General features: G+C 44.1%; 2 protein-coding genes across 5 annotated transcripts; one reads left to right on the top strand and one right to left on the bottom strand.

The window, feature by feature from the left end:
- The first annotated feature begins 869 nt into the window (after positions 1-869).
- LOC123105703 (urease) lies at positions 870-11,178 on the top strand. Of its 4 annotated transcripts, none has more exons than XM_044527821.1 (19): positions 870-1,140; positions 1,326-1,495; positions 1,590-1,663; positions 2,244-2,289; positions 2,902-3,007; positions 3,198-3,340; positions 4,309-4,482; positions 4,573-4,736; positions 4,832-5,207; positions 5,295-5,403; positions 6,015-6,154; positions 6,608-6,745; positions 6,829-6,920; positions 7,218-7,347; positions 7,528-7,686; positions 9,040-9,222; positions 9,611-9,745; positions 10,485-10,556; positions 10,785-11,178. In XM_044527821.1, the coding sequence occupies exons 2-19, from the start codon at positions 1,370-1,372 to the stop codon at positions 11,004-11,006; spliced, it is 2,589 nt and encodes an 862-aa protein (XP_044383756.1). In that variant the 5' UTR covers positions 870-1,140; positions 1,326-1,369; the 3' UTR covers positions 11,007-11,178. The 4 variants fall into 4 exon arrangements, with proteins under 4 accessions (XP_044383756.1, XP_044383758.1, XP_044383757.1 ...); XM_044527823.1 differs by having other exon boundaries at positions 4,309-4,419; XM_044527822.1 differs by having other exon boundaries at positions 910-1,140; positions 1,240-1,495.
- A 149-nt stretch (positions 11,179-11,327) lies between these two features.
- On the bottom strand, positions 11,328-13,815 carry LOC123105705 (L-type lectin-domain containing receptor kinase SIT2). Its single transcript, XM_044527825.1, has one exon. It carries the CDS (start codon positions 13,483-13,485, stop codon positions 11,407-11,409), a length of 2,079 nt encoding a protein of 692 aa, XP_044383760.1. The 5' UTR covers positions 13,486-13,815; the 3' UTR covers positions 11,328-11,406.
- Between the last annotated feature and the right edge of the window lie 1,146 nt (positions 13,816-14,961).

The following is a 14,961-nucleotide window of genomic DNA, read 5'->3' on the forward strand; positions in this document are numbered from 1 at the left end:
TTTTTGATGATTGTAAGGCAAGAGGGCGTGGTATATATGGCTAGCAATTGATCTCTTTCTCGCACGAGCGTGAAGTTGCCAAGTCTTTTTGTTTTGATTGGTTTTTGTTCTCAGTTTGAAGATGAAGTAGAGTTATTTCGCCATTTCGCCTACCGTTGATGTCCAAGTGTAGGGGTTGAGTGCCAGCCAACAATTCAGAACTAGAGCTTTTGCCTCTAGTTATTGCCTGTTCAGCAACTGTGTAACCAAGTGAGCTCGCCCCACTTCATTTCACTTACTAGTTATGCTTAGTAAGCCACATATGCAGAAAGAAGTAGAAACAAGTTGCAATCTTACACATTCCCTACCGGGGTTTTGACACGATGCAATTTTGTAGTACAATGTAAGCAGAAAAATATTGACATCCAAAATATCAAACTTAATAAAAAATTGGGCATTTCTTCCATTTTTCTCTTGCAAGGCTCATTGTCAAAGTCTCGTTTGTTTCAGTAAGGGTTCCGTTGACGGTTGTCAATGGTGAAGTCGGAGCCGTTGCCTCGTGGAGAAGTGACGACAGTGACACTTCATGACAATCTCAACGAAACAACGATGTTCTCTTCTTGACAACGTGTATCTCTTTACGCGGGTAGTCAGATCGGCCAGCGTTGCCCTATGAATTGCCGTGACGGTTTTCACTTGTTTTTTTTTCACTAACTTTTTTAGGTGATTTTTTTCACTAACTAAAACGGGCAATTATAGAGACGAGGCAAATGATTCAAAGAAAGTGGTTACACTCCTCTTGTCAACCCGCTGACTTGCTGGGCGCAGTGGATCCCGTCGATCGCTTGCCCGATTGATCCACTCCAGATTTCCGACGCGCGCGGCGGCGGGCCCACCGACGGCGACGGAATTACCAAAGAAGACAGAATCCAGCCGGCTCACCAATCAAAATCCATCGCGAGTTCGCGACGACCTCTCTCTCTCTCTCCGCCCACTCTGCTCCGCTCCCTCCTCCGCCGGCTTCCCTCAGACCCCGGCGCGGCCGCGCGCCGAGCCCTCCCTCCCGCCGGCGCCGGGAAGCCCGTCCCGGTGGAACAAGCGGCGCGGCCTCCCCCCGCTGGTCCGGCGCTTTCGCAGGCCGCCGGCGACCCGCCCGCCCAGGTTCAGGCTGACCTCTCCCACGCTACTGCTTAATTCGATTGTTCCGTGCCATGCTATTCTTCCGGCGAAGCAATCAAATCCATACCTCTGTTGTATTAGGCATTCCAATCCATCCAGACACCCAGTTGGTGCTGGGAGTTTTTGATCTGCTGTTCTGAATTTTCGGCCCGCGGCTCGTTTACCAGAGGTTTTGAGGGGTTCAGCTCTGAATCCGCTCCTGTGGTGAGAGATGAAGCTGGTGCCGAGGGAGGCGGAGAAGCTGGCGCTGCACGGCGCCGGCTTCTTGGCGCAGAAGCGCCTCGCCCGCGGCCTCCGCCTCAACTACACGGAGGCCATCGCCCTCATCGCCGCGCAGGTGAGGAACCGAGGATGCGAAACTCTCCGATGCTGTTTCCACAAGCCAATTCATTGGTTGAATAATACCTTGTTCTGCTTCCTGATACATACAGATTCTCGAGTTTGTTCGGGATGGAGACAAAACTGTAACTGACTTGATGGACTTGGGGAAACAGATGCTGGGCAGGTTCGTTTGTGCATTCAGTGCAGTAACCAACCTTTTGACCCCCTCTCCAGAAACTCCGCATCTCAGTATTATGCTTATCTCGGGGAAAAAGAAGAAGAAGGAATGTACACATTTTGAACTGCCTAGACAGATAAAAGAAAAGCATGATGTTGATGTTGGCTTCAGTGTCTCTTGACCAATTCTCTGGCTGAATTAGTGGAATCCGACTTTACTGAATATGCACTAGTTTATAATAGACACAACAGAATGCTAGCAAGCCTTCTCCTTATTTCTCATTTCACATGCATAAGCTACGCAAAAGCTGGTGCCACTTGCTCACATCTTGCTTGAACTAAGGTTAGTTCAAAACCACAACACTTATTTTGGATCGGAGGGAGTAGAAGATTCTCTGTTAGCCTATGACAGATTTGTTACTTCATAAATTATATCCGCTATCTAAGACTTTTGTTATGTGTGGGGAGCATTGTTTAAGATTTTCCTGTCACATTGTTTAAGATCATTGATTAAGTTACTGTACGTGATGCCGTTGCTGTTCTGTAACCTTATGCTCTGAGACTTTTACCTTTTTCTTGCCTATCAGGAGACAAGTTCTTCCGGCTGTTCCATACCTTTTGGACACTGTACAGGTTATTTCTTTGCTCATGCTATATGATATTGATCAATTTCCTCTGTCCTAGATCCTTGGTTTGTAATGATACAGGAAATAGTTATATTTATGATGCTAAGATTACAACTAGCCATGTTCAGAAACAGGTTGGGGAAACCCTGTTAAACCCCTCCAGTTCAAAAATGCCACCTGAAACTATGGTTTGCTCGTGTACTACTCAAGTGCGTAGACGGTTGAACAGATGGTCAGATAACTGCCATCTGTTTGAACAGGCAGCCAAAAAAAATATAGATGGCTCTTTCGATGAGATGCATACCAAAATAAATACACTTCACGGCTCCAACTTGCCTACAGAATGTCTGTGATACAACCAAACACCTTAGGAGGTACCTTGAACTCTTGTTGACCCAAGATAAGTTCTCTTTGGAGCTTCATGCCAAGTATCCTGGATTATGCAGATTAGAATGTCTGCCTCTCATCAGCCATCCTTTATTTATAGTACTAAAGTTACAACTAGGCCATAATACGGGCTCTGATTGGACCCAGATACTAACTTTACAACAGTATGCTTGACAATTATGCTTGTTGCCATAATCTTTCAAAATAAACTCAATTATAACATCTTTTCTAGGTTGAAGGAACATTTATGGATGGAACAAAACTAATTACTATACATGACCCTATTTGTTCTGATGATGGAAATTTGGAGCTAGCTCTGCATGGTTCTTATCTCCCAGGTTGTCAACGCTGACCAACTCACTTGGTTTACTAATAGAAGTTTGTATTTTAAGTTGCATGCTTGTACAAATCTTAAAATACTGTACTTGTGGTAATCTGGCTCTTCTAGAAAGTTTTATTGAGTTATCAGTTTGAGAAACATTAAGAAGCAAAAAGGGTAACTGTACATAAATTATTAAATTGTTGCAGTACCTTCACTTGAAAAGTTTTCTGGGAGTGATGTTGAGGACTATCCTGGTGAAGTGCATTTCTGCTCTGGACGCATAATCCTCAACCTTCATCGCAGGGCTTTAACTCTGAAGGTTGTTAACAAGGCAGACAGGCCTATTCAGGTAAGCACATATGGATGTTTTTGTTTGGTGTCCTGACTGCAAATTTACAAATAACTTCTTATTCTATGACATTTTCATTTGATGGATCTTTTCCCCTGACTTATTTTCACAATTGGACCTATGCTTTAATGCCACTCCTTGTGGTACAACTGTGAGTACTATTCATCTAACAAGATCACTCCTACAGTCCTGCCACCCCTTGGAAATATCATAGCACTTTATCCACATGTAGCATAACATGGTGCTGAACCGGCAGCCGTGTAACAATGTTGTTACTTGTAACACTGCTAAAGGCAGTGAACAGCCGTCCTCCACAGTCCACACCACATTAGGTTGAACATGTAAATGTGTTAAAGAGCTAACAGCTTAATTAGGTGATGGAGTTAGCTGAATGGCTCTAGATACTAGGGAGACAATCGGGCCAACCCACTTACTTGGTGGTTCACTTTCACTTACTTGGGTTTTCACTTTGTACACATGCTATTTACATTATTGATCAAGCAAAAGAACTAAAATGGATCAATAGGTCGTCCTGATCCAAACTTGTATCCCTAGCTCTATCTAACACTGACTTATCCTCCTAAAGTTCTTTTTGGGAAATTAATTTCAGGTACATTCTTTATTTAATTATGTTGCTCAAATTCATGCATTAGTATAGCCATGTTGATCTTAACGGGTGCAAGCTGTTACTCTTGTTAAAACGGCTGTTGCATGCTGTGGTTCCTTTTCTTGAGTTTCCATCAATATTTTATTGCTCTTTTTCAGGTTAAAGTTACATTTTCTCCCTTTTACATACTGTTGTTACGATCCAATTGCCTTTTCTTTCCACATACTTTTCATAATACGTTCATTTTGCATCGCATTCAACAATCTCACGATTTTTATGGGGCTATACCGCCCTTTAAGATTCTGATGCTACTATAAGTTGTAGTTCATGAGAAAAAATAAATCCAAATTGTGTTTTGCAGATCGGGAGCCATTACCACTTTATAGAGGCCAATCCGTACCTGGTTTTTGATAGACACAGAGCCTATGGCATGAGACTGAATATACCTGCTGGAACAGCCGTTCGGTTTGAGGTTCTTTTATTCGATCCATCCTTTGGCATTTCCTGCTCTGTAGAGCCTAAAAATACATTTCAAGTACTAGGGATCCTACTTATTCTCACATATATTCCACACATCCTACTTCTAAAATCCTCTAGAATCTGATTTCTTATTTATTTGTTTCAGCCAGGGGATGCAAAAGGTGTTACACTTGTAAGCATTGGTGGTCATAAAGTAATTAGAGGTGGAAATGGCATTGCTGATGGTGCTGTTGACAGTTCTCAGCTTAATGAGGTAATGCAGAAGATTACTGAGAATGGTTTTGGACATGAAGATTATCCGGATGCAAGGTTGTTTCCTTCACATTTAACTAATGGTAGAGGATAAATCCAACTTGTTGAATTTATTATGGCTTAGATGTTTACCTTTGAAACTTTGGTTGCAGCGAAGGTCTTATTGGTGACGGTACATTCGACTGCAGTGTTGATCATGAGAAATACTCTAGCATGTATGGACCTACAACTGGTGATAAGATTAGGCTTGGTGATACCGATCTTTTTGCGGAGATTGAAAAGGACTTTGCTGTTTATGGTGATGAGTGCATATTTGGAGGGGGGAAAGTTCTGCGTGATGGAATGGGACAATCCGCAGGGTATCCAGCATCTGCCTCCCTGGATACAGTTATAACAAATGCTGTTGTGATTGACTATACAGGAATATACAAGGCTGATATTGGTATAAAAGATGGGCTTATTATTGCCATTGGGAAAGCTGGAAACCCTGATGTCATGGATGGTGTGCACAGCAACATGATTGTTGGGGTAACAACATACCTGCACCTTTTAGATTGATTTAATAAATAAGAGGAGTACATTTTAAATAGATTTCATGCTTGAAATCGTTTCCAGGTGAATACAGAAGTTATTGCTGCTCAAGGCATGATTGTAACTGCTGGTGGTATAGATTGCCATGTTCACTTCATATGCCCTCAGCTGGTAAATGAGGCAATTGCAAGTGGTAAAGTTCCTTAGTCTTTGCACCTATTAGTTGTTACCGAGGGAAATTAAATATCGATTTTAAAAGAAAAAGAATCCAGACACATCCAACGAAAACAATTTTCCAAAGTTGACTTTTATGGAGGAAAAGAAAAGAACAGGATGGGAGATTCAAGCCGAGCCCTGCATGATACCAGATCTAAGACCACAACAGATGTGCTTCTCTATCATAGTTTTAAATATAGTAATCATTCTATTTGAATGTTGTGCCTGAAGTCAAAGCGGGGTAATCTTTTTTGCCGGACTTGTGCTTTACTTGGGATGACCTGAGAATCCCCGAAATGTATTCCCTGCTAGTTGCTACAGACCTGCTAGTTACTAAAGACAAGGGACAGAGAATCACATCCCTTTGAGTTTGTACTATCTTGAAATTTTCATAGCATTTTCTAAAAATATGGGTACTGACACTGACAAACATTCTGGCAGGACTCACATTTTCTATAACTATACTTTATGGTTGAATATAATTAATTACACATACAAAAAGGTTTTCTATTCAATATTCAAATGCATGTTTGGAGTAACTACTGATAAATGATGAGGTCATTAAATCATCTCCACATTTATTTGTAGGCATAACAACATTGGTGGGAGGTGGAACAGGACCAGCACATGGAACTTGTGCCACAACTTGCACCCCTGCACCGTCTCAAATGAAACTAATGTTGCAGTCCACCGACGAATTTCCAATCAACGTGGGATTCACAGGAAAGGTATATATGTTATGAACACTAACTAAAGGTTCAATACAAATGCTAAATCTGTTTAGCCTTATACTAATCTTCTTTAGTTGTGAAATAAAATGATGGTTTCTAGGGTGGAATACAGCTAACAAAATATACATCAAGATTTCAGTCCCTACCATTTCAGAGCTTCATAGTTAGTGTTTCCTACATGTTATTTTTATGGTATGTGGAGAAAACATTGGAGACTGTTATCCAAGTGTCTTGCAACCAGAAAGGCAAGAAACCAACATATGGCATTGGATAGGATGGACTGCTTGCACTAATATCTTAGTTGACTGGTTCTTATATAGATCATGGGAACTCGAATTTGTTAATTAGAATGTATCCAAATGTAGGCCTAAGTCTGGGTAGTGAATACAGCAAAGTGATGATATCGTTGCTCAAAATCTAAACATTTATCCCTGTCGATATACTGTGCAGGGAAATACTGCAAAACCCGAAGGATTATCTGAGATCATTATGGCAGGAGCAATGGGTTTGAAGCTGCATGAAGATTGGGGAAGCACCCCAGCTGTGATAGATAACTGTTTATCTGTTGCAGAAGCTTTTGATATCCAAGTATGATGTCTTGTATTATCATCCTATCATGCCGGTATACCTGCATATTTTTTATTCTGGTGATGCTCATCGAAATTCTACAGGTTAATATCCACACGGATACCTTAAATGAAGCAGGTTGTGTGGAGCATACAATTGCAGCTTTTAAAGATAGGTCCATACACACATATCACAGGTATGGAGCATGCTGTATTCAGGTGTTACATTTTTTCTACGTCACTTCTATATGGGTTGTATGCGGAGAAAAGTTGTATTTTCTGTGATGCCGTAGAAACTACCCTGTCAATTGTTGAGAAATCTGGTAACTGAAAATGCCGGCCAAAATGAAGATGGAAAATGAGTCGACATTTTAATGATTATAACTCACAGCCCCCCCTTCCAAAATATTCTTTTGTCATGTTGTAGAATTCAAATTGTTGGGTATATCGGGCAATTTTTAATGGTGCTTATGTTCTTATTGTCTTGTAAACAGCGAAGGTGCAGGTGGTGGTCATGCCCCAGACATCATTAAAGTATGTGGGGTGAAAAATGTGTTGCCTTCTTCAACAAACCCAACCCGGCCTTTTACTTCTAACACTGTTGATGAGCACCTTGATATGCTGGTAAACAATTGTCTCATGCTGATGCTATGAGTATTACTCCCTCCTTAAAGAAATATAAGAGCGTTTACATCACTAAAGTGATCTTCGTTAAGATCACTTTAGTGATCTAAACGCTCTTATATTTCTTTACGGAGGGAGTACTTGAGAATTTGGTCGTCATATATTGTGGTTCTCCTGTAGATGGTTTGCCACCACCTTGATAAAAACATCCCGGAAGATGTAGCATTTGCTGAATCAAGAATTCGAGCAGAAACAATTGCGGCTGAGGACATCTTGCACGACATGGGGGCAATCAGTATCATATCATCTGATTCACAGGCCATGGGTCGCATTGGAGAGGTCTGTTACATACCCTTATCCTTTTTTTCATTGTGATGAACAGTTTTCACATCTCATGTTACTTTGGTTGGTGGCAAGATTGGTTAGTTTAGTTCTGATGATCTTCATAACTTGTATTCAAAGCGTTGATTTGCATCCTCCATTTATGCCAATACAAACCATAAATTAGTTAAACGGTGAAGTAGAAACGACAGCTGCACCGGTATGTGATTGGCTCATAATGTTGTGTTTGTTGAATTGATTGTCTTTACCATCAATCAACATGTGTACCCTTGACAATCTCTCAGGTGAATACAGTGATCAACTAGGTCAATGCACAAGAGGCACTATAGCCTATGGTGTATGTCTAGTTCATGATGAACGTGGGACGAATTAGATGACCCATTTACCAAAGTTTTTTTTAATCTTGACGATGAAAATCAATGGTGTCGATTTATAACAAATATCAGTCCAGTGGGTGACACTGACAGGCACGGATGGGCAAAAATCATTTTTTTCCCAATCTCAGAGTTACATGAATCCAATTAACCTGATTCCTGGTATATCACCTTGTGGCACTAATAGATGGCCCGGTCTCAACTTCTATCACACGTGAGAGACCAGCTAAAGGTTTTGCCTGTGTCAACTCAACAGTTATAAGGAAAAATAACAATTTGATGGAGCCAGAGTTTTGGAAGTGCAGAGTACTTACGGTGCTTAACTAAATGGTTGGATAGTATCATGGGTGGCAATATTATTGGTGAATATCTCAGCGTTAACCTTAAGCAGGGCAAGGCAGAATGATTGTTGCCTTGCTTGTATCTGTACTGGCAGATCTGTGTAACAGTCAATGCATTTCTCGTGTCACATGGAAGTGAACTGCTTTAATGCATCTTAGGGTTGATGCTAGTTTCTGAATTTCTACTATTCATAATAACCAAGTGCAGATTCAAATACTACTTGCAGGTTACAAATCATCATTTACACCGGATTGTATTATTCATTTTATGTGCTAATTCATCAGAATGTAACTAGGCAATGTAGTAATTTCTGTATTATCGTAAACTTTAGGGAAATGGCGTGAAAATAACTTCAGGAGGAAATAATACCAGTTTATTTTCAAATCTAGTGTCAATGTAAACCAAACAAATCAATTCATTGGAGCAACTATCAGCTTATGAGTATCATAAATTAATCGTTCTAATGAAGTACGTCTTTTGGCTTTCTCGGATAAGCCGTGATGGAAAAATAGTTATTTGAGAGACTTGAACTGATATACTTATAAGTCTAGATTGACGTCTGAGCTCTAGTAACCAGCAGCTGATTTCAAACTTGATTTATTTATATGCATTTATTGAAACAATTACTTTTCAGGTGATTATCCGAACATGGCAAACTGCAAACAAGATGAAAGTCCAAAGAGGTAGGTTACATGGGCCTGGCGACTCTGATCCTGCCAAGGATAATGACAACTTCCGTATAAGAAGATACATAGCAAAATATACCATAAATCCTGCTATAGTAAGCGGCTTCTCAGATTTTGTTGGTTCTGTGGAGGTATGTCTCTTGACCACTTTCAGATTTTCTTCCATTAAATGCTTCATATTCAGTAGACAACATAAGGTAGGCAATGCTGTCCACACACTGTGAAATTAGGCATCTAAAGGAAAAGGGTTATGTGCTTTGTTTAATATGCTTGATATAATTTCAGGGTAATATAATGTAATAGCAACTTAGCAAGTCTAGCAACATATGTAATTTCACTGTAGCTCCTGAAAAATGTTGTGTATCAAGGCAACTCGGAATATTTTGTTGATTGGTATCACACCCACCTGCATTCTGGCTAAGGATTTCCTTTTCTGAATATGTCAATTCAAAAGCTAACTGATCCTTACTTTTGAATTGTTTTTCCATTTTAATATTTATCTCTATGTGCTTTTGGCAGGCGGGAAAGTTAGCTGATCTAGTTCTTTGGAAACCTGCTTTCTTTGGTGCAAAACCAGAATTAATCATAAAAGGTGGTGCAATTGCGTGGGCCAATATGGGTGATCCGAATGCTAGCATTCCAACACCTGAACCTGTATGGACTCCTTTCTCTGAGATCCTTTGAATAAGAAAGTCTTGCATTAATCCTGTCATAATGTTTCCATTTAGCTTACATGAAAATAGCTAGCTTGTCAGTTATGACCTAGTTGACATTAACAGCCAAGTTTGACCAGCACATCACTGATGTTGGTGCAAGAAAAATCTTGCCCCATGTGCAATTGAAATTGATAAAACATGCTCTTTTTATAATCTAGCTCTTCTGCTGTAGTTACCCACTTGTTTTGTCAAGGATGCACAAAAGATCAGCTGTGCCTTCTCATTAATAGAAGATAAAAGGTTTACAAAACTAGGAGGGTGAACTTGGTGGCCTAAAATATCAAGAAACACACTTTGCATACCAAGGAGCACACACCCTACCTTGGCCCTGTGAGCTATTACAAATTAGACTATAGGATTGATTCACAACCTGAAGACCCAAACAACCCAGGGACCTAGGTCAGCAAGCTTCACAGACACAACTCCTGTCAGGTCACTCGTGCTTCCTCTTGACCTTGGTGATGATCGCGACGACATCTGGTTTGTCGTTGTTAAATTATGATGGTATGTGGTAAACTACCAAAAAAAAAATCTATGTTAGATGAAGAAACTACAAAGTGCGGATGAATCAGCATGTTTCTCAAAAAAGAATCAGCATTTTACTCTTTTGTCGATGTCTCCACAATCTTCTTGTAGTTGAAAAACTTACAGCACAGAATGGTGTATTCTTGATGCAGGTTATGATGCGACCTATGTTTGGTGCATATGGAAAGGCCGGGAGTTCTCACTCGATTGCATTTGTGAGCAAGGTTAGCCTATTGAACTCTTGTAACGAATTTAGGATGATTAGTAATGTTCGATACCATACCTCACTACTAACGTTTTGTTTTTACAAAATAATGCCGTGAAAGAAACTTTTGCAAGCTTAATATAGATAATATGTATAGCGATATCTTTGGTGAAAGAAATATATCCATCTACTGATATGGTCTTGAGGAATGGCAATGACTGCTGTTTAATATCTGAAATGATCACAGGCTGCCAAAGAAGCTGGTGTTGCATCAGAGTACAAACTAGCAAAGAGGGTGGAAGCTGTTGTTGGCGTCCGCCATTTATCGAAGCTGGACATGAAGCTCAACGACGCGCTTCCGAAAATCAAGGTCGACCCCGAGACCTACACGGTTACTGCTGATGGAGAGGTCCTGACTTGCCAGCCAGCAGCCACGGTGCCATTATCTCGGAACTACTTTCTTTTCTAGGCCACCCATTGCTTGAGAAATTCTTGGAAGGTCAATAATTCACTCAACTAGCTTCGACGGTAACTTCAAGTTGCGCATGGGAGATGTGCTGCTGGCTCAAAATAAACAATTATACATTTACATGAAAAAAAATCACACGTATACATATTGCAATACTTCAGTTTCTTGAAAAGTTTTGTGAAAATACATACATCCTTGAGTCATGTGCAAAACAAAAAAAAAGGTGCAGAATAGGTTCTTATAGTCAATCATTGTAGTATTTTTATTGTGGAAACACAAAATAGCTCACTTGGGCCTTTATAAAAAAATCTGATGGAAAATTAGAAATGTTCTTCTCAGTTCAGATGTTTACACAAGTTAAAATTTTCACAACGTACTGCTTGCGGCTGTATTTGCTAATCTAGCTTGAATGGAAGTCACTACGAGGACGGCTGCCGTTTGAGAATTGCCGCGTCGTGGCGGTGGTGACCTCGGACGTCGACGGGAACGACATTCCGACGAACTCGTCGAAAGCCTCATGGTGCTCGAACTGCTTCATGCTCTCGCTGATAACCTCCGGCGACATCTCTGGCGGGGGCACGGCATGTTCCAGCATCTGCACCACCTGCCTCATGCCCGGCCGGCGCTCCGGGTCAGGGTGCGAGCAGAGCAGCCCCAGCTTGAGGACCAGCTCCAGGTCGTCCTCGTCGCACTCGCCGATCCTCGGGTCCCGAGCCTCCGTGATCTTCCCGGCCTTCCAGCGCTGGAGGACGAGCTCGACGATACCCGCCGGTGACGGCAAGTCGCCGTCGGCGTCCGCGGTGAACACCACGGGCCTCCGGCCGCACGCCACCTCGAGCAGGAAGGCTCCGAAGGCGAAGATGTCGGAGCTCGTGGTGGCCATGCCGGTCTTGCTCATCTCCGGCGCGATGTACCCGAGCGTGCCGACCACGTGCGTCGCGTGCGGGTCGCCGCCGTGGTCGTAGAGCCGCGCGAAACCGAAGTCGCTGAGCTTGCCGTTCATGTCGGCGTCGAGGAGCACGTTGCCGGCCTTGATGTCCCGGTGCACCACCACCTGCTCCCACCCCTCGTGCAGGTACAGCAGCCCGGCGGCGACGCCCCGGACGATCTTGGCGCGCTGCTCCCAGCTCAACCCCGGCGCGGCGCGGCCGAACAGGTGCTGGTCCAGGCTGCCGTTGGGCATGTAGTCGTAGACGAGCACCAGTTCGTCGCGCCGCCGGCAGTACCCGAGGAGCTGCACCAGGTTGCGGTGGCGCAGCCGGCTCATGCTCGTGATCTCTGACAGGAACTCCTGCAACCCCTGCTGCGACCCGTGGGACACCTTCTTGACAGCGACCTCGACGCCGGACCTCGGGAGCACGCCGTGGTACACGCGGCCGAAACCACCGACGCCGATGACGTCGCGGAAGCCATTGGTGGCGTCGTGCAGGTCCTTGTAGCTGATCCTGTGTGGGCTGTAGTCTATCATCTCCCATCCTTCCTCATCCTCCTCGGCGAACTGCCAGCGTTGCTGGCGCCGCCGCATGACGAGCACCCCGATGGCCGCCGACACCAGGAGCAGGACCACGACGGCTAGGAGGAGCAGTGCCAGGAGGAGAAGAAGTGGCATCCTCCTCTTGGGTGATCGCGGCGACGGGGGGCTCGGGAGCTTGGAGAGGTCGAGGTCCGGCGCGCGGCCTCCGCCGAGGCGAAAACTCCAGCCAAGGACGTAATGCGAGCTCATGGCGGCGCCGTTCGCCGCCGAGAAGCCGACGTAGGTGTCGTCGGCGACGGCCGACGAGAGGTTGACGTGGCACGACAAGAGCGGGAGGGCTGGCCTGGGCTCGCCCGCCGGCGACAGCGTCACCTCGAGGCGCGCGCTGTCGCCATCGTACTCGATCCACACCTGCACAGGCGCGTTGCTGCCGCCGGTCAGGCTGATGTTGTCGAATCTCCTCCCACCGGAGCCATCATCGTGCCAGTACCCGGCGGTGGCCGAGTTGACGGAGTGGAGGCTGTTGACGTCGACGCCGACATGGTTGTCGTCGGCGTCCTGGAACTCCATGTCCATGACCGTGTCGAGCTCGACGGCCACGATCTGGCTCAGGCCGTTGCCCAGGCTGTTTGACGTGTTGAACAGCCCGAGGTACTTGCCGGCAACGGCGCCTGAGACGTTGACCGACGGCGCGAGTGCGAAGGCGATGCCGTGGCCGTGCGCGTCCGGGTACCGAGGCGCGATGGCGAGCACGAAGGTGGTGGAGAAGGAGACGGGCGCGCCCGTGGACGCGTCCCGGAAGCGGAGGGGCGCCGGGTGGAAGCCGTGGCCGAGGGTCTCCTTGGTGTCGTTGGTGAGCTGGAGGATGCCGGAGGGGGTGACGACGGCCGTGCCGGTGGTCACCACTTTGCCGGCGGCGAAGCCGTCGTACACGAACTCTTGGACGCCGGCGACGTCCCGAGAGAACAGGAGCAAGATTACCGCGGCCAGCCGCCGCTGAAACATGGCGACGATCGGCGCGAGCAATGGAAGCGAGTGACGGTGGCGTCAGGGTAGGGACGCGGACGGCGTTGGTTGCCGGCGAGCCGAGGTTGCCGTCGCCGTTGCCTTCGATGAGCCGACAAGGGGACGGGGGTCATGTGTGGGAGGATCCGGCAACGAACAGCCAACGAAATTGTTTTCTAGTGAGTGATTGAGTACTCAATGACAAAATCCTTTATATTTATATCGACGATCTTGACTCGTCTAGTGGAAAAAATTGTGCATCAACGCATTCAATTCAGCACAGTTATGTGGTTGCACATTGATGCTCCTGACGTTAAAACATATACTACTACTACTGTACTGTATATTTCATCTAACTTGGTCTTCCTATTTTACTTCCAATTACATGTATCATCTTCTTGAAATTTATTCGACTTCACCAGTAAAAAAAAAACTTATTCTACTTAGCATTTCTCACTCGTTTTGGAAATAGTAACGAAGGTTTTCCCTTTTTTGTCTTGAGCATGTCTTACCTCTCTTCGACGTTCTTACAAAATTCATGTCAAGTACACAAAAATCCAACGTGATGACATCTGAATCACACGTTTTGTGACATTTTGAATCACGCGGGATATAAAAGTCTTTGATTGCACAGCTAAAAACATGAGGGTCACTCCAAGTGGTTTGAGTTAAGGGTTTTTCCTTTTATGATAGCGCAAAAGACATTGTAACATAGGCTGTATCAAATAAAGTCATATGGATAAAAAATCATAAAGAAAAATTGTAGAGACCCTAAACATACAGTAAGGGTGCCACCAGTATTCTCATAGCATTCGTCGAGCTGCTAATAACTTGGCTCTCGAGCTACATGGAGCCCTATGTTCTCAACAAAATGTGAAATGCATGTTTAGAAGTTTCAGAAAGTTCTAAACTTTTTTCCTGATATAGTAACTCACACGACCTCTACTGAATGTTGTAGTCGTGGAGTCTATGATTGATGATGTCATCACACGTGCCTCATTATCAAAGAAAATGCCCCCTCCCAGTGATGGAACAATAATCCGCCTTAATGAGATACATATGACGTCAAACTTGATGTATGGTCTCAAGTTTGCTATGAGATACATCCACCTTTCCAATCATCCAATCACATGTTGACTTTCAACTTGCTACATCATAATTTTAAGACCGGACTTGCTCGTCAAACATTATTAACTCTGGTTGTTAGTAACCCAAAAACTTACCAATAATGGTATTGCAAGCTTTTACTTGAAGGGCTTTATGATCATGGTCAAGAACAAAATTAACGTGAAAGATCGTGATGATATCAAGATCGTGATGATATCTTAAATGTTTGGCTTGCAAGTATGTTGGACAAAGTGTTAGAAGCGTGACCTCCGCATCTATGAGCTTTGGCATGCCAACTTTTGTGGTCTAACACCCAAACAGATGGAGCCTACATTTTTTAGAAACAAGGCCGAGGCCCGGTGTTAAATC

Source organism: Triticum aestivum, chromosome 5A (genome assembly GCF_018294505.1).
Source record: "Triticum aestivum cultivar Chinese Spring chromosome 5A, IWGSC CS RefSeq v2.1, whole genome shotgun sequence".
Classification (NCBI taxonomy): Eukaryota; Viridiplantae; Streptophyta; class Magnoliopsida; order Poales; family Poaceae; genus Triticum; species Triticum aestivum.

Bases quoted from the DNA above. Each gene is read 5' to 3' on its own strand.
- LOC123105703 (XM_044527821.1), top strand. From the start codon at position 1,370: ATGAAGCTGGTGCCGAGGGAGGCGGAGAAGCTGGCGCTGCACGGCGCC. The intron at 2,290-2,901 runs GTTATTTCTTTG...CATCTTTTCTAG, and splicing joins ACCTTTTGGACACTGTACAG to GTTGAAGGAACATTTATGGA. The intron at 6,155-6,607 runs GTATATATGTTA...TATACTGTGCAG, and splicing joins ACGTGGGATTCACAGGAAAG to GGAAATACTGCAAAACCCGA.
- LOC123105705 (XM_044527825.1), bottom strand. From the start codon at position 13,485: ATGTTTCAGCGGCGGCTGGCCGCGGTAATCTTGCTCCTGTTCTCTCGG.